A 26790-nucleotide genomic window follows, 5' to 3' on the forward strand; every position below is an offset into this window, starting at 1 on the left:
TGAGATAATTTGATATTTGATATGATTCTTCTTTTTTTTAGGAAGATCAGCCCTGAGCTAACTGCTGCCAATCCTCCTCTTTTTGCTGAGGAAGACTGGCCCTGAGCTAACATCCATGCCCATCTTCCTCTACTTTATATATGGATCGCCTACCACAGCATGGTTTGTCAAGCGGTGCCATGTCCTCACCAGGGATCCGACCAGCGAACCCCAGGCTGCCAAAGCAGAACGTGCACACTTAACCACTGCGCCACTGAGCAGGCCCTAATATAATTTTTAAGAGTCTAGCTCTCACTCTGCACTAGGCACACACATACACAATACCAAAATAATCATCTTGCAATTTCTGGGAATTGAGTAGACACTTCCTTATAATTTGAATAAATCTCTCATTTTAAAATCTGTCCTTCTGAGTTAAAAAAAAAAAAAACCTGAATTAAGGAAATTTACCAAAAACAATTCATAGCTTTTACTTTGGAAGGAAAAACACTGTGCGTCCCATTCCTGCATGCAGTAGATCATTCAATTCAACTCCTTTTCCAGGGGGTGCAATTGGAAAGCCTTGGTTCAATGAGTGGTCCATGGTCACATGGTGACAAGTTCTGGCCTGGGGTCCTACTCTGCAAACACCTGTTCTTTTCCTCTCTCTGCTAGCACACATAGGCCCTCATTGATCTGGGAAGTCGCAGAAGTGATCCCAGGATGTTTAAGAAGTTTCCAGGTTGACCTCAGCCACTGACTGAAGATTTAATGTCCAAAAAAAACCCTTAAGAATTTTCTATTATGCCAACAACTCAACCAAGAGAAATTCTTTAAACTTCATTTGCATGGACAAGACTCCTGAATCTTATCTCTCTATCTAGAACATCATCTGGACAAATGACAAGTTAGGCAGACAGGAATTCTGAGACGCCATCCAGTCAGAGCTTAGACTAACAGAGCTGAGAGGAGTCCACTGGACGTGCAGGGTTAGGAATGTTCTGTGCTTGGGATGCAACTTCACTGCTGGGGAGGGGGGAGGGAAGGGAGTGGGCCTCTCTGGACATCCTGTCTTTAATAATCCGGGTCTACACCCATTCAAGGCCCATTGCTAGTAAACTGGAGTGACTCGCCAGTTCCTGGACAACAAGGGTGTGGTCCAGGATGGGCAAACACACGGACTTTTCCCTACTTGTGCCCACGGCAGGCATTTTCCAGTTGTCAAAGTCAGACTCCTTTTATAACAGAGCAGACCAGTCAGTTGTCACTTAGAAGCAACCTTACTGCTACCCTTGGAATGGTCCTTCGGGCAGTAAGTATCTAATCCCTTTGAGAGAGGGAGGTAGACAGCTGCCAAGTCTGCTGTGTAGCACCAGGGAACCTACCTGAAGACAGTTTTGATGATAATGAAACGAGCAGAAGTTTCACAGGGTAGGAAAGGATTTCCACAAGTCAGAATGGAACTCATCATTGAATTCTGGGTGAGATGAAAGTTTGGCTGGAAACAAAACTCTCGGCATTGGCTAGCTCAGAGGAGGTTCCCATGCCTCCCTGTAAACTTTTTTCACAGATTTCCCTTGTGTTCTTGGGACTGGGGCTGGAATCGGAGTTAGAAGCTGTAATTCATGAAAGGACCCAGGACAAGAAACTTAGAGAACCAGCGCTGGAGACCGAACTCAAACGTACTTAATGACTGGACTTTCCTCAGGGCCTGGCACTGGAAATGTACACTGGGACTTTGTATTTCTGTGATGTGCTGATCACACAATCTCTATTAGCTGATGGTTTTAGTTTCCTTTTTTTTAAAATCATACTCCCTTCTTTATATATTGTGACCAAAGTGCTGTTACCAGAGAGAGTCAGCTGGCTCAGGCCATTCAGTGCAGGCATTCAGTCTCTCCAGGTTCCTGGGTAGGAGCTCAGGTAAGGTAAAGTCGGATGGCCTTCAAGGGAAGCCCAGTCCTCCACACCATAAGCATCTCTGCTTAGAGCTTCATCTGCTCTCAACACAGGGAACTAATGGGGCAGGAGCATGGTAGGATTTGGACTTTAGAAATAACATTTTCATAATGTGAAGGGTGGATTTTAAGAGGCGAGATTAGAGACTAGAAAACTTGTTATGAAGCTATTGCAATTGACCAGGCTAGAGATGAAGAGGGACTGACTGAGGGAAAGGCTGGAGAAAAAGGAATAAATCTGAGTAATAGTAGGATTTAAAATCAGCAGCCTTGGTGACTGATTGACAATAGAGGATAGAGGAGAGGGAAGACTCTGTGGTGACTTCTAAGAATGACCAGAACACCCATCCCATCTTAGTCTACTGTTAGTTTCCATAATTTTCCACTAACCTGACTTGTTCGCAGTCTCTCTTGTCTTTGTTTTACCATGAAGTATCATTTCTTTTTTTTTATTTTGAGGAAGATTAGCCCTGAGCCAACATCTGCTGCCAATCCTCCTCTTTTTGCTGAGGAAGACTGGCCCTGAGGTAACATCCGTGCCCATCTTCCTCTACTTTATATGTGGGACACCTTCCACAGCATGACTTGACAAGCGATGTGTAGGTCCACACTCAGGATCCAAACTGGCGAACCCTGGGCCACCGAAGCAGAATGTGCAAACTTAACTGCTATGCCACTGGGCCGGCCCCTGAAGTATCATTTCTGATTGTTGGAAGTGGCTTACCCCGTAATCATATTCCATGTCAGGCCCTATGTCAATAAGCTGAGCTTTCTACCCATCTGGAGTTTGAGAATAAGTCAAGACCAATTCATGTCCAAGACCTCAAATTAATTATCACCTCATAAGATTGGAAGAGTTGGGTGAGAGTGATGTCTATCTTAGGTCAAAAAAAAGATCACCTATTGGACTTCTCCATATGATTATAAATATTGGAATTAAATTTGGCAATGGAGCACTTTTATCCAGACAAGACTCAGCTTAATTTTACATAGCTTTTATATGTAATATTTAACTCTGGTCACTAACTAATGCAAACCAAGAAAAATATCATATCCTCAGTTCATTCATTCCATTGGAATAAAAACCAAGCCACTGAAGAGTTTAAGGGCAATTAAAAGATCTGGAAACATTGGTCAATGTGTTCATTAGAAGTTAAAAAGGCGGGACCAGCCCCGTGGTGCAGTGGTTAAGTTCGCATGTTCTGTTTCGGCAGCCCAGGCTTCGCCAGTTTGGATCCCGGGTGCAGACATGGCACCGCTTGGCAAGCCATGCTGTGGCAGGCATCCTACATATAAAGTAGAGTAAGATGTGTGTGGATGTTAGCTCAGGGCCAGTCTTCCTCAGGAAAAAGAGGAAGATTGGCAGCAGATGTTAGTTCAGGGCTAATCTTCCTCAAAAAAAAAAAAAAAAAGAAGTTCAAAAAGCAATTATCTTGGGGCCAGCCCTGTGGCCAAGCCATTAAGTTCGCACGCTCCGCTTTGCCAGCCCAGGGTTTTGCTGGTTCGGATCCTGGGTGCGGACATGGCACCGCTCGTCATGCCACGTTGAGGTGGCATCCCACATGCCACAACTAGAGTGGCCCACAACTAAAATATACAACTATGAAAACGGGGGGATTTGGAGGAAAAAAAAAGATTGGCAGCAGTTATTAGCTCAGGTGCCAATCTTTAAAAAGAAAAAAAAAAGGCAATCATCAATAGGTAATAAAAATCTGAAGACCAAAGCCAAGTGACCCTCAGAGAACAATGAGAAAAATTTTCTATTATGTCAAAAATCATGGAATCAGCCTCCCTTTTTCTTCTGTGTTCTCATTTTCTTTCTTGTGTCAAGTGTTTTCTCCTCCATCTCACCCCATTGAATTTTCTCCTTCCCCTTACTTCACTTTTAATTATAATTGGGTTATATTTTAAGTGTTTAATATATTTCTTTTTACATTGAAATATAATTGACATATAACATTATATTAGTTTCAGGTGTACGACATAATCATTTGATATTTGTATATATTGTGAAATGATCACCACAATAAGTCTCGTTAACATCCCTCACCACATATAGTTACAATTCTTTTTCTTGTGATAAGAACTTTTAAGATCTACTCTTTTGGCAACTTATATTGCTTGATTAAAGTTTCATGCTTCACATTTTATTGTGATACAATTCATGCACCATAAAAGTAAATTCACATGCCATAAAATTCACCCTTTTTAATTGTATAATTCAGTGGTTTTTAGTATATTCACATTGTTACACAAGCGTCACCTCTACGTAATTTCAGAACATTTTCATCACCCTAAAGGAGACTCCTATATCCATAAGCTGTCACTCTTCATTCTCCCCTACATCCAGCTCCTGGCAACTGCTAATCTGCTTTCTATCTCTATGGATTTGCCTATTCAGAACATTTCACGTACATGGAGTCATATGGTATGTAGCCTTTTGTGTCTGGCTTCTTTCACTTAGAGTAATTTTCTCAAGGATTCTCTATATTGTAACATGTATCAGTCATTCATTCCTCCTTTATGATTGAATAATATTCCATTGTATGGATATACCACATTTAGTTTATCCTTCATCAGTTAATGGACATCTGGGTTTCCCCCACTTTTTGGGTACTATGAATAATACTGCTATGAACATTCATATGAACATTTGTGTGGAGAGATGCTTTCATTTCTCTTGGGAATATATTTAAGAGCGAAATTCCTGGTCGTATGGTAACCCTTTGTTTAAATTTTTGAGGAAATTACAAACTGTTTTCCAAAGTAGCTGTAAAATGTTACTATGCTTTGTATTTTTCACTTAAATATTTAGCCAGTGAGTGACTTTTGGAAAGAAAAAATTTAAGTCAGTTAAGTTGCCTCTTGCTTCCCCTTATAGCCTTTGGTTGATTTTTAATGTGGGCCATTGGTGCTCAATAAACCCAAGGGTTCTGCCCCTGCTCCAGGGGCTCTACAGCAGAATGTTTTAAATACTCAGCTAATGACTATACAATAGTGGATTATTTTTTAAAGATCAATATCTGACCCAGATAAGAAAAGTCAAAGTCCCAAGTCCTCCAAATTTCCCCCTTATCTTCAGCATTTTCTCTGTGCCTACCAGGGAAGGACAAAGATTTTGTTTCTGTGGGTGGTGGCTCATGACAATGAAGGCATTTTCTTTTAAAGGCTTTACTTCAGCAATTAGCCAGCTCTTCTTTTCCCCTTGAAGCAACTACTTATAAACGTGATAATGATCTAGAAGTATTATCTTCCCCCAAATGTTAGAATTGCAATCAGCAACCAGCTTCCCCTTCTCCTAGTCAGCCTGAACAGCTTTTTCTTGTGTTTAGCTGGGTTCTCTCCCTTCCGGAGGCTAAAGCATACATGCAAATATCTGTTGGGGAACCGCGAAAGTCCTCCCAGTATAACAGTGCCACAGAGTCCTCTGAAATCAACAGAAATCCATGACGAGTCTTTGACACAAAGTCAATCACCTGCTCCAGCTCCCCAGGTGGGAGCTGGGAGCCCAGCCTTGGCTAAGGTAACTTGGCACCAGGCTGGCTTGTGGTGGGTGGCACGCTGCAAAGCATCCAAGCATTTTATAGGACTTGTTCACGCGGATGTGGGCGTGCTCCATGGTTGGAGTATGTTTATGAAATTACCAAGGAAGTCAATTATGATCCAATCCACCTTCTTTCTTCCCTGTATTTTAGCAAAATATTAACCATTTTCCACCTTAGCCCTTCCATAAAGCTCTCTCCAGTTAGTAATAATTCAGGTCTGTGATAAGGCCTTTACCAAATTTTCTGCTAATTCTCCCTCCCTGGGAAAGCCTCATCAAGTTGTCAGAGAAGTGAGTGATTCAACCTTCATTGCAGGACTCCTCCTGCCCCCAGCCCCTTAGGGCCGCCTTAGATTTTCTTTCCCTCTCCAACTCCATTCATTTCAAGGTAATTTGGGTAGAGGCTCCCAAAAAGGCCACCAAAATCAAAGGTTAAGCATTTTCCCTCTTTGCCCCTCCATCCCCAAGCACACTGCAAAAGGTAGGCTCTCTAAAGCAGGGATGTGAAGATGGAAAGCAAGGGAATTTTGAGAAAATGGTCCACATTCCAAATCTACCAGTTTTGTGCTGCTGCTTCCCTTGATTGTTCTTACCACTTTGCAGGAAGAAAGGAAAGAAGGAAGAGGATCTTCTCTGAAAATCATGACTCAGTTCATGGCCCGACAGTAACATGGCCCACCTTCCCTGCCTCTGGAGGTGCCCTCCCCAGTAAAATCTGGAGCATCCCAAGAATCTGTACAAGTTCACAGTCAGCATTCTTCACCATCATGGGAGCAGCTCTGAGGAAACAAGCTGAATGCTGTTAGGCGGATTATAAACACAGTCTCAAGTTGCTCGAGGCATATGGCATACGTCTAAACTGTTAAACAACCTCTTCCTGGTGTTCATATGTCAATCTCCTTCTAGTCTACATGCCAACCCTTTACTGGACGCTTGACCCTATCTTTTCAGCCCTTCCATTCTACTTTCACTGCACGCTTAGGCCAACTTCTGTCTTGAAGCCCCCTAAGTCCCTGGAGAAAGGTGATCTCTTTATTTTGGCCTCACACCCACTCCCTTTGGCCTCAGGTTGAAATTCCTCTCCTAAAAGTCACTTGCACCTGAACCAGGCCCCGCCTTTGCCCCTGGGGATCCTCAGAAGCACCTTCTCTAGATTCTGAGGACAGGCCCCTCACTCTGTTTCTGCGACAGGGTTGCCCATCTCACTTAATGGTCTGCCTCTTGCCTGCTCCCCACCCGTCCCCAGCCTGCCTGGCCAGGGGTCATCAGCCAACCAAGGATCACAGTGTCCCAAGCCACAGCTCTCATCTCCTACCACCAGTTTGTAACTGGGACACATTCAAATAGAACAGCAACACAAGGGTGTTTTATTTGAAATCTATTTCCTCGGGTGAGCTCTACCAGGCCCCCACACCTCAAATCCTCCTAGATCCTAGAAGAAAGAAGCTGTTTTCACTTTGTAAAGCACACAGCTGCCACCCTGCCATGAGGCCCCCAGCTTACCACAGGTGAGAATGTGGCAGGTATTTTCCTGAGAAACGGTAGCCGGGATGGAAAAGTCCTTGGGGAAGTGTGGGGTGTGTGTGTGGGGGTGGCCGGTGCTGAGTGGTGACTCCATACCTTCTGCAAATGATGGAAGAACAGGAAAATCCTGATTACAGTGATAAGAAACATCATTCTAGGGATATCAAACGTTGGCCTCAAAGAAACCATGAAGAGCAGTCAGTGATCTTAAGCCATTTGAGTCCTTTATTTTACAACACAGTGTAAATCGAGGAATATCAGTGCATCCTACTAGTTGCAGCAAATGGCAGTCAAGAGTCTTGTCTTCTGCTGCCACCTTGTGTTTAAGAAAAAAAGTCTCAATTCATAGAGTTGCTCTGACATTGCGAAACCAGCATTTTAGAGCTGGAAGAGGTTTTAGAAATTCTCTAGTCCAACTCCCTATAATTCACAGATAGGGAAACCGAGACCCAGACTGGAACCAAGAGTCCCTTGCTCATTCCCCTGAGCCACACCACTTCTCTGGACAATGACACTCACAGCATAAGGGCTCGGGTCAAGTCCTCAACAACTTAGGCCATTGATGTACGTGGCAGCAAAAACCAGCCCGTCCAAATCTGTACGTGTCTCATCCAGGAAGAACATTTCCAAGGAATTGCAGTTGTGTGTGACAGGGCCAAGTAAGTGATCATGAGAGCTACCATTTACAGAGTACTCGCTACGGATCAGGTACTGTGTTAAGTACTGTCTATTGTCTCACTGAATTCTTCCAGTCACCTGTGAGGTAACAACGATCATTAACTCCGTCTTACACTTAAGGAAACTGAGGCTTAGAGTGGTTAAGTAACTGCCCAAAGTCACACAGCCACACCTGGTAGAGAGAGAATTCCAACTCAGGTCTGTACAGTACAAAGTCTGCTCTTAACTCTGTCATTACTCATCACATTGACTTTACCCCATCTAGCTTCACTTCACAATGTTCAAGCTAGGAGAGATCCCTCAAGCGCCCATTCACTCACTGCCTCTCTGTGTGTACATCCTGTGATGGTACTTCCTTTTGCTCTCCTGTACTGTGGTCCTCAGACCAGCAGCTTCACCATCACGGACAAACTTGTTAGAAATGCAAACTCTCCCCTAGCACACCAGCCCTACTGACTCAGGAGCTCCAGGGCTTGGGTTTGCCTATCTGAGCTTTAACAAGCCCTCAGGGGACTTTGATGCTGCCCAAGTTTGTGATCTACAGCTATAGAACATCCAGGTACGCCAACAATGGTGTGAAGTTGAAGAAAGAATGGATACAGTAATTTAGGTATCTGCCTAAACACAAAAAACAGAGAGAACAGATTTGATTTAGGAGAAGCCAAACTCCAATCTTATTTAGCCAGAGGGAAAAGGCTCCTGGAATTTTTGCAGTTTCTTCTAAATCCCTCTTGACTCCTTACCTTATGGCCTTGAGAGACAAGGGTATGCCACCCACCAAAAGACATAGAAAAGGAAGAGCTGCCTCAGAGCACGGGTGGAACCAATAGAAGAGGAGAAAAACCGCCCCGCCTCCCCCACCTCACGATGACATTCGGCACTGCCATCATAATGTGGGGGGGACCCTGGCTAAGTGCTGTATCGGTAAAGTTCCTGGCCTTTTGCTCAGTGTCCTAAAATTCTCAAACCACTTTTTAATAACATAATTTTTTGATGATAAAAGTAATCTATGTTAATAGTCTGAAAACTTTAGAAAAATGAGAAAACTATAAAGAAAGTTAAAAACCACTCATTCCTCTATTCCTCAGGGATAACATTATTAACTATTTCGTATATTTCCTTCTAGCTTTCTTCTATGCAGAGATAAGTATTTTTATGGCACGTTTAAGTTGATTTCAACATTTTGTGCTATAAAATAATACTGATGAGATCTTCATATATAAATCTTTGCCTGAATATTTTATGATAGAGTTCTAGAAAGGGAATTATAGGGTTAAAGGTTACAACTTTTATTGAGGCTTTTGTTACTGGCAAACTGAGTTCAGAGAGCATGTGCCATTTTACAGTCCCCTCAATAGCACAGGAAAGTGCCCATTTTAACTATTCCTCCTCAACTTTGCTGACAGTAATCTGAATTTTGGCAATATTCAAGGATTTGGAAGATGAGAACAACATGTATCTCATTATCGTTCTCTATCTGAGAATTCCAGACCGAGGGCAACCTAAATCATTGGATAAGAACAAGTTCACTTTGGAATATATTAAACTCTATATGGAAAAAATTACAAAAATGTCTAAAAATTCCCAGTGGAGTATTTAAAGAGCCTAAGAAGTACCAGCTAATTATCCTTACTAACCTGTTTACATAAAAATAACTTTTTAAATGCTTTAAATCAGGATTCAAAAACTTAAATGTTCTCAGGAGTCTGGCAGGTAAATAAATTAATAAAACAGACTGGAGAAATAAAATAGGCAGCAGTTCACAGTAAATGTAGATTGTATACCAGAGGAAAGGAATTCAAATTCATATTTAAAAAGTAATCTACATACACTTGCAATGAGCAATCTGAAAATGAAATTTAAAAAATAATTCCATTTATAATGGCATAAAAAGAAGAAAATACTTAAGAATAAAATTAACAAAAGAAATGCAAAACATATACTCTGAAGCTACAAAACACTATCAAAAGAAATTAAAGAAGACCCAATTAAATGGAAGGACATCCCATGTTCATGGACTGGGAAACTTAATATTGTGAAGATGGCAATATTCCCCAAATTGATCTACAAATTCAATGCAATCCCTATCAAAATCCCGTTTGGCTTCTTTGCAGAAACTGACAAGCTAATTCTAAAATTCATATGTAAATAATTTTGAAAAAGAAGAACAAAGTTGGAGGACTAACACTTTTCAATTAAAAACCTGCCAGAAAGTCATCCAGACAGTATGGTACTGGCAGGAGGACTGAAATAAATAGAATGGAATAGAATTGAGAGTCCAAAAGTAAACCTTCATATTTATGTCCAATTGATTTTTGACATGGGCACCGAGATAGTTAAATCGGGAAAAGAATAATCATTTCAACAAACAGTGCTGGGACAACTGGATATCCACAGGTAGAAGAGGAAGTTAGACACTTACCTCATACCATATTCAAAAATTGACTCAAAACATCAAAGACCTAAATGTAAGAACTAAAACAGTAAAGGTTTTAGAAGAAAACATAGGCATAAATCTTCATGATGCTGAATTAGACAATGGTTTCTTGGATGTGACAGCAAAAGCACAAGTAACAAAAGAAAAAAAATTGATAAATTGGACATTACCAAAATCTAAAGCTTTTCTGTTTCCAATGACACCATCAAGAAAGTACAAAGACAACCCTCAGAATGGGTAAGTCATATATCTGATAAGGGGCTTACATCCAGAATATGTAAAGAACTCTTAGAACTCAACAAGAAAAAGATAACCCAGTTTTTTAAATGGGCAAAGGACTTGTACAGACATTTCTCTAAAGAAGATATACAAATGGCCAATAAGCACGTGAAAAGATGCATAACATCATTAACCATTGGGGAAATGCAAATCAAAACCACAATGACATATAACTTTACACCCAGTAGGATTGCTGTAATCCAAAGGATTGGATTGGTGAGGATGTGGAGAAACTGGAGCCCACATACCCTGTTGGTGGGAATGTGAAACGGTGCAGCTGCTTTAGAAAACAGCTTTGGTAACCTAACGTAAGGTTCGTTTTTGTATGTGTTGCTCATACTTGGTCACGTCAATTTATCTGGAGGCACGTTTGGATTTATCTTCACGACGTTATTCAGATCTACATCCTTCTTTTTTTTTTTTTTTGCATGAGGAATATTGTCACTGAGCTAACATCTGTGCCCATCTGCCTCTATTTTATGTGGGATGCTGCCACAGCGTGGCTTGACAAGTGGTACTACATTTGCACCCAGGATCTGAACCTGTGAACCCTGGGCCGATGAAGCAGAGTGCGTGAACTTAACCACTACGCCACCAGGCCGGCCCCATTCCACATCCTTCTTAGTTTTTCTCTGTTGGATCAGATATGGACTAACAGAGGTGACTAAAATCTTCTCCTTTTATTCTTTCTGACCATGATTGCATAAAGTTATATGAAAACTCTATTGTCATTGTAAATTGTAACTTTTTCATTATTCATTTATCTCTTTGTCTCATTTAAGATTCAAGTTCAGTCTTGTTTGACATTAATAATGTGGATCTAGGTTTCTCTTGTTAGTATTTACCTTTTTATACCTTTTCCTATCCTTCTGGTTATTGGGGAGATAGCCAAATATACAAATATGTAATTAAATTATCTTTACATAAATGGAATCATAAAAGGGAAGAGTGGGAGGGGGAGTAAAGGGGAGTACTGTAAGAGAGCTAAATTTTCATCTTCTATAATAGAAAGTCAATAATTAGTACCTACACCTAAAAAAATCAAGAAAAAAGCCATATAGGCACATTATTAAAAATATGGTTGCAAATATAAAAAGAAATGGTTGAGTGGTTGCCTTAGGGAATCGAGAATGAGGTAGGATGGAATCGGAGGAGGAGAGGGTACTAGTACCTGTAGCCACGTTGTTTTAGGATACTGTATTCTACGTGCCCCTCCCTGCTCTCTGGGTCCACTGCAAAGATTATTCATAATATTCATACATGCCATTTATTGAGAAGCTCCTATGTAACAGGCTAAGTATTATCTGTATATAAAGTGGGAGTAAAGCCAGGCCCTGGGAAAGTGCTGGAATGTTGGGTCCTAGAGTCAAAACAGGAGTGGACATCTCAAAAGATCCAGAAAAAAGTATTTGATCAAATTCAACACCCATTCATGGTTTCAAACAAAATCTTAGGAAACTAGGAATGGAAGGGAACTTCCTTAAATCTCCTTTAATCTTCTCAAGAACCTTAGTAAGGTAGGTACTATTATTATTGCCATTTATCAGATAAGGAATCTTAAGTTCACAGGGCTTGTAAGTGGCCACATTCTGCCTGGCTCCATGACATGAGGTCTTTCTACCCCCAGGTTCACGGTAGAGGGACACAGGTACACAAAGTAGTTCTTAGGATGAAAAGAAGAAAATGCAAAGCTATACTCTTCAGACATTCTCTTATGTCCACAAGAGGGCACTCGGGCTCATTCAAATTCCAGTCCAATGTTGAAAGAATGAAGTAGCTGTATAGTATCAAACTGTTTAAATATTAATAAATTTGAAGGCCCATGAGTGTGTATTTTCCAGGGTTCATCTGCGACGTGGGTCAGAATTGACCAGCTCTGCACCTTTCAATGATAAAATCCCATTGGTTAGAGTCTCCATATACTTCTCCCTACCCCAACAATCCAGGGCCCCCCCCCGCCCCAGGCCATATTAAAGATAGACTGCGTAACCAGCTGATCAGTACTCCCCCATGTACTGGTAGTGGGTGGACGCTATTTCAATGATTTTCTTCTAGGAGAGACTGGTGAAGAGGATTCTTCTAAGCAGGATGGCTCAGACTTTGGGAATGAGAAAATATTAGGTGTGTAATTTGAAAAAAACTTAAACATGAAATTTTATATTTGGGAAATTTCTTATTGTTTCTATAGTACAAATATTAAACAAAGGTGTGAGGGGTTTTTTGTTTATCAAAAGGAGGCAGGAGTTTAAAAAATTGAGAAGTCTGGTTCTATCTCATTTAAACACATTTGGGACTGTACAAAATATTTTTCTATTATAGAGCATCAAGGTCTCTCACATTCATCTTCTCTTTTCCATATTTACTGCTACTCCTTGGTTCAAGTCCTTGTTTGTCCACTTTCAGTTGGTGGTTTTGCAAATGTGGAGGTAGAGCCAAGGCCAGGGAAAGGGCTGTGGTATTGGATTCTACAGCTGAGCCAAAACAGAAGTGGGCATCTTGAGAGATGAAGAAAAAGCACTTGATAAAAGTTAGTGCCTACTTATTGTTTTCAACAAAATCTTAGGAAACTAGGAACAGAAAGGTACTTCCTTAAACTAGTAAAGGATTTCTACAAAAAGCCTTCTATTAATATCGTGCTTTATTGAGTTTAAAGATCAGTAGATAAAGGGTCAATTATATGTCTATGTATAAGCAACAAACAAATAGAAAACAAACATTTCAAATAATTTTATTTACTATAGCAAATCAAACATTTGTGAATACATCTAATAAAATATGTATAAGACCTCTACTCTTATTACTACAAAATATCTTGGGCAAAATTAAAGAAGACCTAGATAAATGGAGATACATACCATGTTCATGGAAAAACTCAATAATGTTAAGATGTTAATTTTCCATGAATTTATCTTCAGATTCACCATAATCTTAATCAAAGTCCAAGTATATTTTCTGTGGAAATTGACAAGTTGATTCTAAAATACATAGGAAAACGCAAAGGACCAAGAATAGCTGAGGCAATCTTAAAGAAGAGCAAAGTTGAAAGACTTCCACTTCCAGATGTGAAGACTTGTTATAAAATTATAATAATCAAGATTGTGCAATATTGGCACAAGGAAGCTGAGCAATGAAATAGAATACAGAGTACAAAAATAAAACCACACATATAGAGTCACTTAATATATGAAAAGAGTGACATTGCTGTGAACTATGGGGAAGGGTTCTGGGTCCACTGGATAGCCATGTGGGAAAGAAAGTATCAGGATGCTAATCTCACCACACACAAAGATACACTGCAGAATCAAATGTGAAAGATAAAAACCATAAAACTTTTAAAGCATAGGAAAACATCCCTATGATATTGGAGTAACAAACATATCTTTAAAAAACTACAAAAAGTAGTAAAGAATTAAAAATTTTTAATTGGAGTATATTAAAAGTAAGAACATCTGTTCACCAAAAGATATCATTAAGAGAATACAAAGCCAAGCCTCAGAGTGAGAGGAGATATTTACAACACATATTGCTGACAAAGAACTTGTACCCATAATATATAAATTACTTCCACAAATTAAGAAAAAGACAGGAAACCCAATTTTAAAATTGGCAAAAGACTTGGACATTTCACCAATGAAGATATACAAATGGACAACAAACACATAAAAGGGGTCCAACTTCTTTAGTCATCGGAGAAATGGACATTAAAACCACAATGAGATACCTCTCCATACCCTAAATGGCTAAAATGAGAAGAACAGAAAGTACCAAGAGTTGTCAAAGGTGTGGAGCAACTGGAACTCAATATACTGTTTAGTTGGAGTATAAATTGGTATAACCACTTTGGAAAAATATTTGGCAGTATCTATTAAAGCTGAACATATGATTATGCTGTGACCCCAACATTTCACTCTTTGCAAAGATAGGGACAGAGTTCAAGGAACCAGCAAAGGATGTCAAAGCACCCTGTGGCCTGCAATAGCTTCCCAGTGACAAGGAAAGGGAATTGTTCTGAAATACAGCAAGCCCTGTAGCTGGGGGAGATGCTGGCCAACAGGAGCTGTAGCCCTCAATAGAGGAATGCAGCCCCAGCAACCTGAGGCCCTCTCTCCAATTTCCCTCCCATCATTTCAACCGGGAACCAGAGAGCAAAGGAGACAGTTTAGATAGAGTCCACACAGATCAGCCTCCCGGGGCCCAGAGCAGGGTGAAGGGCAGAGCATGGATCTGAAGGAGAAAAAGGGGGAAGTCGAGAACACTGTCTATTGTCAAAACTGAAGCATGGACTCTGGAGTCAGGTGACCTGAATCCAAGTTTGGCTCTGCCACATACCAGCCGTGAGGCCTGTGGGCAATCCAATTAACTTCTCTATGCCTCAGTTTCCTCATCTATAAAATGGAGATAATAATAATAATATACCTCACAGAATTGTATAATAAGCAAAAGAATGAATACGTGAAATATTTAGCATGTAACAGGTATTCTATAAGTGGTAGCTAATATTATTATTTTAAGCATTCCCCTTCACATATTCCATGCTCATTTAAACAGAGAAATTTATGAAATATAAATATACCCTGAGCCAGCCCTGATGGCCTAGTGGCTAAAGTTCCATGTGCTCCACTTCAGTGGCCTGGGTTCAGCTCCCAGGCATGCAGCCACACCACTCGTCTGTCAGTAGCCATGCTGTGGCAGTAACTCACATAAAAGAAATAGAAGGACTTACAACTAGAATATACAACTATGTAGTGGGGCTTTGGGGAGGGGGAAAATAAAGGGGGAGATTGATGTTAGCTTGGGTGAATCTTTCTCAGCCAAAAAAAAAACAACAACTCTATATTTGTGCCTATGCTTAAGGAGTCCCTTTCTACAGGCATGTTCCCCAGTCTTCTTTCTAGAACCTTCCAAGAAGCCTCTCAAATGTGATGTTCTCCACAAAGATCTCCCCGAGCCCCTCATCCATAAGGAGCCTCTTCTGTGCACCCAGAGACCCACGTCCACTCCTCCCCAGTGGTACTTACCACAGTCCTCACAGAATTGCAGTCCAGTATGCACATGTCTATTCTTATTCTCTTAAAAGCAGGAAACATATCTCATTCTCATTTATTCTCATATATAGGGCTAACTATAGTGCCTAACACAATACTCTATATAATGTTTGTTACCCTGAGCTATACTGGAATTTTGATGTATTGAATATTGCTTGAAACAAGGTTGCCATTGGTTGATATTTTAAAATCCTGTAGTTATACTGAGTATTTGTTGAGAGGGTTTTTATTGTGTATCATCACTGGCAGCAAAAGTAAGCCAATCATAACTACTTTTAACTGAGCACCTACTCTGTGCCAGGGCTTTATATATTATGTCATGTAATTCACACAACCACCCACGAGGTAGAGACAGATGAGGGAAGTAAAGCTCAAAGAGATCGTGTGATTCTCCCAAGGCCACAGTAGCTAGTAAGTGACAGAGTTGTGATTCCCACCCAGACCTCCACAAAGCCTCTGCTGTCTGTAATGCCACATGGCTTCCTTTGATGGGTATAGACTGATGTCAGGTGTGAACAGGCGCTCTGTGCTTTACCCACTTTCTTCATTTATACAATGAAGGAGGATTGGATGCTCTCTTAGACTGCCTCCAGTTCTAAAACATATGACTTTAAAGAAGTAGCTTTGTCTGTTCCTATCAGGTGCCTGTGTTGATTACTGCTGGGGACCTTTCTTCCCTCATACACTCGTTAGTAAATACAGGTGCTCTCAATTTCCATCACACAAATGCAAGAGGCAGTTTTGGTGAAACTGCCTTCTATGGGGCTCAAATTTCCCCTTCTTCAGTTTCATGGGTTACAGTGAAGTCAACAAGAGGGCAATTTGTGTTTGCATAAAACCAGAACACAAAAGAAAAGATCCAGGCATTATTGAGTATTTTCATACTGAAAGGGCAAAGTTCAGTTTTGTTAGCTACTCTCATTCAGCAAATATGCCTCCCATGCACCGGCAATACCCCAGTGCCAGATCTCTCTAGCTTTCCCACTGCCTTTGGGCTATAAGCGGACACCCAATTACTATTTTGTTAAACTAGAATATATTTGATGATTAAGGGAGTGGAATTAAGGCAGCATTAATTTAGCCATGCAACTTCTGAACACTACGTAATTCACAAAGTAAGAGAAAATGTCAACCAGTCCTCCCTGTATACTGCCTAAAAAGAGGAAGATCTCTTCTCATCCTCTCCTTCCCTACCATCTGTCTGTCTACCTTTCTATCAATCTATCTTTCCTTCCATCCATCCATCCATCCACACATCTATCTCTACATCCATCCATCTCTCTCTCTCATCTATCTTTCTATCTATTCATTCATGCTTCTATCTATCTATCTATCTATCTATCTATCTATCTATCTATCTTCCTTGAGCTAGCTATCTATCTGAGCCTCAGTCCAGCTCAAGGCAGGCAGGCATACAGCAGGAAAATTGCAACTAGGACAATTTACCCCCATCTGTGTGAACTCCATGGGAACTGAAAGTACAACCTCTCAATCTGTAAACATGAAATAAAAACCTGCCCAAAGCAGCAGCCTATCTCTGCTCAGATAAACTAGATTGTTCTATCTCATGACTCAGGAAAATACCAAGCTATGTGACTAGAGTCAAGAGAACAAACTAGAATTCACACAAAAGGAAAAGACTGAAGACTTCAAATCACACCACTTTGCTCAAAACCCTCCAGTGCTTCTTCATGCCAAAGTCCTCATACTGGCCGAAGGTCCCAAAACCTTCTGGCTGCCCACTACTGTCCTTGCTTTCTCTGCTCCAGCCACTCAGGGCCCCTTTCCTGATCTCCCAACATGTCATGCATGCTCTGCTAAGGACGCTTGGACTAGCGGTACCCTCTGCCTTGAATATTCTTTTTTTTTGGTGAGGAAGACTGGCCCTGAGTTAACATCTGCTGCCAATCTTCCTCTTTTTGCTTGAGGAAGATTTTCTCTGAGCTAACATCTGTGCCAGCCTCCCTCTATTTTGTTTGTGGGATGCTGCTACTGCATGGCTTGATGAGTGGTGTGTAGGCCTGTGCCCAGGATCCAAACCTGCAAACTCCGGGCCGCCAAAGTGACATGAACGAACTTAACCACTACACCACCAGGCTGGCCCCATGCCTTGAATATTCTTTTCTCAAACATCCCCCTGGCCCACTGCCTTACCTTCTTGTTTTTCTATTTCATTGACTTTCACGCTAATCTTTATTATTAACTTTTTTCTGCTTACTTTGTGATAATGACTTCTTATTTAAGCCACTAAATGTGGGAATTATTTTATTACTTAGCAATAGATTGCTGAAATACAAAGTAAAATAGTTTCTCTACACACAAGCTACTTTAAGAGGTTCGAGGAGAAGTTTCAGTTAGCCCAGACATACCACTGGAGTCGAGAGTTGTTACGGTGTTTGGCTGATATGCTGTGAGATCAGAAATCATACAATGTTAAAATGAGTAAAAACACATTTTGCTCAGAGAGCTGAAGTGACTTGTCTAAGATCACACAGCTAAGTAGGAGCAGATCTAGGAACAGAGCTGGAGCTTTCCTAACACTCAGCTCAGTGTACGTCATTTACTTGTTCTACAAATATTTACTGAGCACATTCTTTATGTGAGGCATTATGCCAGGAGCCGGGGATACAGAGATGGTCCTTGTCCTTAGAGAGGTTACATTCCATCAGATGACATACACCTTAAGCAACGAATTAGTTAATTTTTTGTTTGTTTAATTACAACTGTGATAAGAGCCATGAAGGGAAATAGGGTGTTTTGAGAGCATAAAATGAGAGGAAGGGGTTCTGAAATAGTCTGAGGAAAACAGAAAGAGACAGTTAAGCTAAATCCAAAAGATGAGTAAGAAGTAACTGAATGAAGAATGGAATGGGGAACATTCCAGGCAGATGTAAAGGCACAGATCCTCTCTACATCAACTGCTCCTCACGTGACATCATGGTGGCCCCTAGTCTTCAATGCCTCGGTAGGTAAGATAACTAGGAGATAAGGATAGCAAGTGGAAACATATAGAAAAAAAGAGAGAGAGCGATCCAATACGAGTGGAGTTCTCCTGACTGAGAGATTTAACAGAGAAGTCAAGTAGTCCAAGAGAACATGTGACATCATGAAAACTGAAAGAAGGAAAATATTTAAGCTGTTAACAAATGGTTGGGGTTATATACCCCCGAGAAGAAGGGTCTCACTAGGGAATCTTGTACCTCCAATAATTTGTCTTTGCCCATTGCCTTCATTAGAGACACCTGCTGTACAAAGGCGCAGAGCCAGGAAGTGATGGCACCTCAGGGGCCTGGGGGAGGTAAGAGCTGCATGTTCAGTGTGAATTTCCCAGGTCACGCTCACTCCTCAGTGCTGCTAGTGTCTGTGAAGATGGCCCATCCAACTGCCTAACACTGCACTGCTTTCGCCTCCTCACACTGGAAGCTTTCCTTCCACTCGATTCAGACCCCTGTGCCTATGGCATACCCTAGACTTGTCATTGGGCAGAAATGCTCAAACCCTCAAATCATAAATTCTTACATTCCAAACTCTGAACACACCTTCCTAGCCGCTTAATCTTGCCACATGTCCTCTGTTTTGCGCTCATCACACAAGTTCTTCAATCTTAACAACATCTTTGGTCCATTGACACCTCCATTTTCTTCCAAACTATTTGTTCCTTCCTACCTTCAAGTCCTTTCTTATCATGCCTGGTCCCTTGTCTTCCTATGACATCCATCTACTTCCATCTACATCGTCTTCTATTTGTGCTGTCTACTTCCCCGTTTTCACATCCAGGCTGAGGAGTGTTGAAGGAAATGATACCACAATACAGATCAGTGCCACAAAAATATCACGGTCTCTCAACGAAGCTGACAATCAACGCTGCTCCCATTCCCCACATTAGCCACACACTCCCCACATCAGACATTCACCAACCTTCTCCGTCACCTTGTCTACTTCGTCTCCCAGACGAAGATAAGAGAAGATAAGAGCCCACCACACCAGAGCCACACCTACTTCCTGCTCCTCCACTGTCAGATGTGCCTTCCTAGAAGTAGAGCCAGAGACAGGGACTCACATACAAGTGATTTATTGAGAGATGTTCTCAGGAGAAAACTGTAAGGAAGTGAGGGAGCAGGATGGCACAGAAGTTAAGATGTGGTTCCAGCTGAAGTCTATTCACAGCCTGATCCCACAGGAGGAGCATGAAGAGCACCACAGAATTGTCCACTATGAGGCAAGAGGGCCAGATTTTTGTACTTTCTTGTCAATCAGTCATTGGCTACAGGCCATCCCTGGGGGAAAGTACATAACCACCAGGCATTTTCTGCTCCTTTCAGCAAAAGGTAATTTTCCATCGTAGAGTGCAGCTGGGAGCTTTACAGCCAATATAACAGCCCGGGGTTGGGGACACTTGTCAATCAAGGGGGCCTGGGCACTCAACAGCAGCATCCAGTCCCACAACTTTACCTACATTTATAGTCTTCCTCTCACTGCTGAACGCAGCATCCCCCACCCACAACATGCTCCTAACCCACCGTCAACTACCACCACCGCGCCCATTACAATGTAGTTTAACCATCAGCTTAACTTCTTTCGTAAGCTCCCAGACAGTGGGAGCCATTCATTCTTCTCAATACCCCTGCTGCCTAGCACATAGAAGAAAGCTGTTCTGAAGGAATGTTTTCCATTCATTAGTGGTTCTAGTCGCAGGAATTTCAAGTCAGGTGGGTAAGAGTTTCTTTAAAAAAGCAGAGCCTTCCATCCTTTGAATCAGATTGCATAGGTGACAAACTTACACTCTCCCTTCAGAGCTGACCTTGACCAATGACCTCCATTTGCCAAATTCTAAACCTGGCATGTTGGGCGACCAAAGGCTACAACACAAGGACCAATGAGAGCGCCATGCAGAAGATACCACAAAGAGCCCCTCCTGCTACTCATCTTTGGAATAAATAACTAAAAAGCCAGGGTTTGTGGCTGCTCTCGAATTACCAATATTTTTTGGGCTGGGGACATCCCCTCATCATTACGCACCTACCTCAGCCATTTCTCATGCCACGTGTGTGTCAGTAGCAGCATGCTCTGTCTTTTTCTCGTTCATTCTCTTGCTACTTTTAACACAAGGGCCTTGTGCTCTGGAATTCATCTGGGAGAGGCCTCCTCCATTTCTCCAGCTCAGCAGTCCTCTCACTTCATGGGAAAGCACAGTTACCCAAGCCAGAGGTGTTAAGTGATCTTGTTTGACAAACAGGAACAAACCTGGCTGTACACAATGTTGATTCCACCTCCAAAGTACTACAGGCAGCTCGCTACACACCAGGGTGGAAACCAAGTGCAATGTCATCCTTCTATTTGCTGTGAAGACTCCTGCTTCTTACTTCTTTAAAGACATGCTCTGTGGGCAAAGAGTGTACAGACAACTAATGACGAGCACAAATAAAATCTGGAAGGGCCCAGAAATTTAGAAAAGAATTTGAGAAATTTGGCAATCGTTTTTCTATTGAGAAATAGCTAGTCCACAGGGGAAAAAAAATCAATCGATGCCACACACCAGCAGAAATCAATTTAATTAGGGAGGGGGCAGTGAGCATGGAGAAGAAGAAAAGTAAACAAGGGCCAACCCACTCATTTCAAAATTCAGAACAAGGAACATAAAAAGGATGTCAAGCTACAGCCTAAAGTAAAAAGTTAATATTTTCATGTTTGTTATAGCCAATTAAAGGTGAAAAAGGGAAAGAGGGTAGAAGACATGTTCAAGGACAAGTGAAGAAAAAAAGGGAGAGGCCTCTCTTCTCCTCCAGTTTCTTTTTTTTCTTTTTTTAAAGATTGGCACCTGAGCTAACATCTGTTGCCAGTCTTTTTTCCTTCTTCTTCTTCTTCTTCTCCCCAAAGCCCCCCAGTACATAGTTGTATATATTCTAGTTGCTGGTCCTTCTTGTTGTGCTATGTGGGATGCCACCTCAGCATGGCCTGATGAGTGGTGCTAGGTTCACGCCCAGGATCCGAGCTGGCGAACCCCTGGGCCACCAAAGCAGAGCATGCAAACTTAACCACTTGGCCATGGGGCTGGCCCCTCCTCTAGTTTCTGATGTATACCCCAGTCTTCCTATTTCCCCCAGCTTTGGCTGAACCCACTCAGCTTCCTGCCAGGACATCAGATCTATCAAACCTACAGAATCCTCCAGAAGCTCCTTGTTTACCCTTTCTTGAGCAACTTAGGCTGATGCCATTACCATCAACTATTCCTCCTAGAATTAGGTTGCCAGATTTAACAAATACAAAATACAAGGACTCCTAGTTAAATTTTTATTTCAAATAGATAATTAATAATTTGTTAATGTAAGTATGCCCCATGCAATACTTGGGACATACTTATACTAAACAAAAATAAAACAAACTAAAATTCTTGTTTACCTGAAATTCAAATTTAATCAGGTATCCTGTATTTTATCTGGCATTTCCACCCAGAATCCCACCATCAGAACCAAATTTTGTTGGGATTAAACCTCTAGCAAGATTCTTATTTGTTTTCCGGTGTGTTCTCTCAGAGAGGTGCATAGGGAAGACCCACGGCCCACATCACCCGTCACGTGGAACACAGGAATCTGTGCCGACGGGAGGAGAAATTCCAAGCCCACGTGGGCAGGATCTAACACATGATTTAGGCAAACATTTTCATTGACAAATATGGAAGCTCAGAAAGATTAAGTGATTTTCGGAAAGATTAAAAGATTAAACTGCCTGGGTGGCAGTTATTAATACAGAGTCAGGACTAGAATCTATGTTTTCTTCCTTCCTCTCTCACAAGAATTTTCTTATCATAAATTTTATATATAACACACAAAACTTCAGGAGGCAGATGGTGAAGCGGGTACTAAATTCTAAAATAGTTTGTGAACTAAAATAGTTTTGTGAACTTACATAGTTTTGTGAACTTAAAAATGAGTAAAAAAGGAGTGTGATAAAGTGTTGGCTTTTGTGAAATGTAACTTATAAAATACCTTTTGAATCTCATTTTGAAATTCTGCAATCAAGTACTCTTCAATCAGTCTTCAGACCTTCCAAATGCGTACTTGCTCCAGTTCAAAATCTCCCCAAAGCAGGCTAACTCTGGTTAGTGCACATCCATCACAGGCCCAAACATGCCTCCTTGCCAGTGACACCAACAAACGCTAGGTGGGAGGAAGCAAATGGAAAAAGCAGCAGTTCTGAAAGAAGAAAATGCTTCCTTCGCCTGGTTTGCACCTAAGGGCTGTGGGAATGCCTCAATTTACTAGGGAGCCCTGTTGTCATTTCAGAAGCACATTGCAACACTGAACCCTAACAGGGACTCTCACCTAGCAGCAAACTGGGCCAAAGATCTGAGCCAGGCTGTCGGACCTTTAGACTAGATTTTTGTTAAAAGGCCCTAATTTTCTAGAAATAGTATCCAAAGTGCATTCTCCTTTTTAGGAACTCCTTCTATTTTGGAGGCTTCAGTGGACAATTCTGATGATCACTCCCCATACGGTGTTTTTCCAAAACTAATGTCTACAAGAGAAAATATAGCCAGACTTGAATCCCAGGGTGATCTGGGACCCGCATAAAGTCTACGACGGTTTGGATGCTCTGGCTCCAAATAATGCAATACCCGTCTAAAAGTGGCTTGAACAATGGGAGTTCACTTTTTTCGCATGACAATCAAGAGACGGATAGTCCTGGTGTTGTTTCAGGGGCTCCTCACTGTCTGGGCTCTGAGTCAACTTCCTACCTGTTTTCTTGGCCTCTGCCTCAAGACCACAAGATGACTGCAGCTGCTCCCAATACAATAAACTTGCATTTGAAACCCAAAGCAGAAAGAGATTTTTCTTACTAGACTTTTTATCATGAGAGAGAAAATCTTTCCTAGAAACCCCCAGCAGGTATCGACTTGTGTCCCATGACCAGAGCTCAGACCAGTCTCATGACCGGTCTCAGATCAGTCACATGCAAGGGAGTCTAGGAAAGCAAGAATCCAGAATTTTTAGCTTCCATGTAGTGAGAAAAAAAGGTTCTTACAGCAAGGAAAGAACTGCCACACTTCTCCCCAGCTTGCATACATCGCATATTAGTGCCCTGCCATCACCCCAGGCCCAAAACATCACCACAGGCATGAAAGTCTTTCCAAACTGGCGTACCTCCTGCTTTCTCTATTTCCATTCAAGATGCCCGCAATTTTCCTCTCACTCCTCTGGAGACCCCAGATTCATCTTGGACTCCTTCCTTTTCCTAATTCCCATAACCACAGTCTCCATGGCTCAAGAGCATCAGCCCTTCTCAAGGAGTCTTCTCTCTCTCCTCTCCTTTCGGTTCTGAGTGTATTAATTCAGACTCATCACTTCACAGCCAGACTAACGTGCAAAAGCCACCAAACCATTCTGCCCTCATCCCAGATACCGCTTTTTCATGTTTCCTGTTCAGAAAGCTTTCAAGGATTCCCCCATTAGCCACAGAAGATATTTCAAAACCTTTAGCCTAATTCTTAAAGTCAGCCACAATGGGCTGCAGTGGTTAAGAAAGCACACTTTGTAATTAAACAACTTGCTTGAAGTTTGGCTACTTAACTCTCCAAGACTCAGTTTACTCATTCATAAAATGGAAGTGACAATAACACACAGCACACATGTTGAGTGTCAATAATTTATTGTCAATAATATTATTTTTCCTGTTGTTCTTAAGTAGCAGGCACTCTGCTATATATGAGGATGTCTGGGTGGGTAATATATATAAATGGTGTCTGTCCTCATTAAGTTGATTTCAGTTGCTGAAGTAAACCAACTCTTTCATCGGCTGAATGCACCTCTAATTCGCCGCTCAATATCCATTTTATAAACTGATTCTTTGTCTTTCTCTCCGTGACTAAGGAGAGTCCCAAGAGGAGCGCCATTTTTGGCCATGCTCGTTCTTGGAAAAAGCTTCCTCCAAAATCCTCAAACTTCACTTTGTCCTCAAAAAGACTCCATTTACTCTGAGGCCATAAACCCTGGCTCACGTCTTTGAAAGCGCACTGTGCTTCCAGAACTGTTAACAGTATTTATCTTCATCTGACTTCTGTGCAGGTTCAAAAAGCAGAAATGAAACATAGTGGCTCTTTGTTTCCTTATACCACAGTTAGACTCTTTCTGTAAATTTTAAGCACCGGAGATTAAAAGTCAGACCAGGGATTAAATGGACACAAATTACATTCTTCTCACTTTGCTGTGATCTTGTGACTTAGCTTTTTCGTCTTCAAATTTTGACTCCTCTTACTTTGACTCTTTTACCAGTTTCCACAAACCAGCCATAATAAAAGACCACATTCTGTAGGGGTACTCATTCTCTGTTTAAAAAATAATAGTAAAAGGTATATCTCAAAGATAAGCAAGATCTGTACCCTACTGATACCTTCCAGCCACAAAAGACTTTCATGTAACTAATGCTTCTATTGCCCTCCGAAATTATCCAAGCACTGAAAGGCCAGGACAACGCCTCAGTTCACCAGTTCATTTTGGCAAAGTGCTGGTCGAGAGCTGAGCCCTGCCCTCCTTCCTTCCTCCAGAGCTCGGGTCAGAGGCAGCCATGAGAGTTTCTCCATGTTTCCTGTCTGTGCAGGAACACCTAGTGGTTAGGGGTACTGACTCTGGACCTAGACCACCTGAGTTCAAATCATGGCTATGTGACCTTGGGCAAGTTCTTTAACTTACTTGTGCCTGAGTTCCCTCATCTAAATTAAGGATAAAAACTGGCTGACCCCATAGGATCGGGAGAATCACGTCACTTAATACAGGTAGCATGCTTAGGGCACAGCCTGACGTAGGACTAAGTGCTATGTAGGTGTGAGCTGCTCTTGTCACTAATACTCTTTCCCTTGGCTTCGCCACCAGTCAACAGTCTTGATGGCTTGCTGGAACACTTCCTCAACATTCCTCCAAAGCTCTCTATTCAAAACCTCAGGCCAGCCTATGAATCAACCAATTTCATTCTGTGGAAAAGAGTCCAAGAAGAATAAATGGGGAATGTTGGATACGGTGGGGCTCATGCTTTATCATGCTCTAAAGAAATCTGGACAATAGAAGTGCAAACTGCTCTGCTTAAGAGGGAGTCCATATTTTATCCCTCTTCAATGTCACAATGTTCTCCTTAAAAGTCAAACGGCATCCCTCTCACTGCCTACTCTTTATAACCTCCTGCTCAAATATACACGCCACCAAGAAAATTGTTAATGTTTGTACAGTTCAAATAGCTTTGGCTCATTAAAAATCAGACTTTTGACAAGTCCATTAATCCTAGGATTTCCACTCTAAGGTAATGTTCACTTTGCAAAGTCATAACCAGAGCACCTATGTATAAAGTGACTCTTATGATAAAAATATGGTTTGTTTGGGAGCTGACCCAGTGGCACAGCAGTTAAGTTCGCACGTTCTACTTCGGCAGCCTGGGGTTTGCCGGTTTGGAGGCGGTGTGCGGACTTGGCACTGCTTGGCAAGCCATGCTGTGGTAGGTGTCCCACATATAAAGTAGAGGAAGATGGGCACAGATGTTAGCTCAGGGCCAGTCTTCCTCAGCACAAAAAAAAAAAAAAAAAGAAAAAGAGGCTTGGCAGCAGATGTTAGTTCAGGGCCAATCTTCCTAAAAAAGAAAAATATGGTCTGTTTGTAAAAATCTTTCTGGTGGTCTTTATTCTCAGTTAGTGACCTTCTCTTTTAAAAAAATAATGCTATAATTTATAAAGTTAAACAATTTGTCTCCAGTACTGTAACTTCTTTTCACCATCCTTAATAGTATCTCTAATAGCACAATCCTAGAAGCTAAGAATAGGTTGAAAGAAGCAGACTGCAACTTCTTCATAGTTTCAGGATAAACAACACAATTTATAAGGCACATAAAAACCATGATGACATACATATTAAAAGTTCTTTTCGCTTAAAGACTATAAAAATACTTTGGCTGAATTATCTGTGTTTCAGGTCTCTCAGCTCAGTAAGTGGCACTAATGAAAAGCAAAAAGGCCAAAAGAAAGAAGGATGGCAAGGAACTAAGAGCAAAGGCCTTAGAATAATCTGCAGTTAGCTCCATCCATCCTTTGAGAGTTGACTAATGGAAACAGGGGGCCTCTGTTTCCACTCTATAGTTCCAATTCTTGGTGAATACCGTCTGTGTTCCAAGTGCAGTAGCAAAATAATAAATCAGAGTGAATTCAACGTAAGGATGACCCCATTCAGAGAGACTAAACTTTTAGTACAATTCAATTTTCTTTGGTTTACCTACTGGTTCACAACATGGGTCGGGGTGTGGCCTGGAAGGTCAGTGCAGAACCAAGAAGTACCAGCCAAGCCAGACACATACCATTAATAAGATAACTTT

At 41.5% G+C, this 26790-nt stretch overlaps 1 protein-coding gene across 4 annotated transcripts in view; it reads right to left on the bottom strand.

Annotated features, from left to right (window-relative positions):
* Window positions 1-20851, bottom strand: part of SHROOM3 (shroom family member 3) — a 249737-nt gene extending 228886 nt beyond the window's left edge. For all 4 annotated transcript variants that reach the window (XM_070614572.1, XM_070614570.1, XM_070614571.1 and 1 more), the window contains exon 1: window positions 20468-20851. In XM_070614572.1, the coding sequence (XP_070470673.1) occupies window positions 20468-20476 (9 nt within the window). In that variant the 5' untranslated portion in view covers window positions 20477-20851. The remainder of the gene's footprint in view (window positions 1-20467) is intronic.
* Between the last annotated feature and the right edge of the window lie 5939 nt (window positions 20852-26790).

This window comes from Equus przewalskii, chromosome 3 (assembly GCF_037783145.1).
Source record: "Equus przewalskii isolate Varuska chromosome 3, EquPr2, whole genome shotgun sequence".
NCBI lineage: Eukaryota > Metazoa > Chordata > Mammalia > Perissodactyla > Equidae > Equus > Equus przewalskii.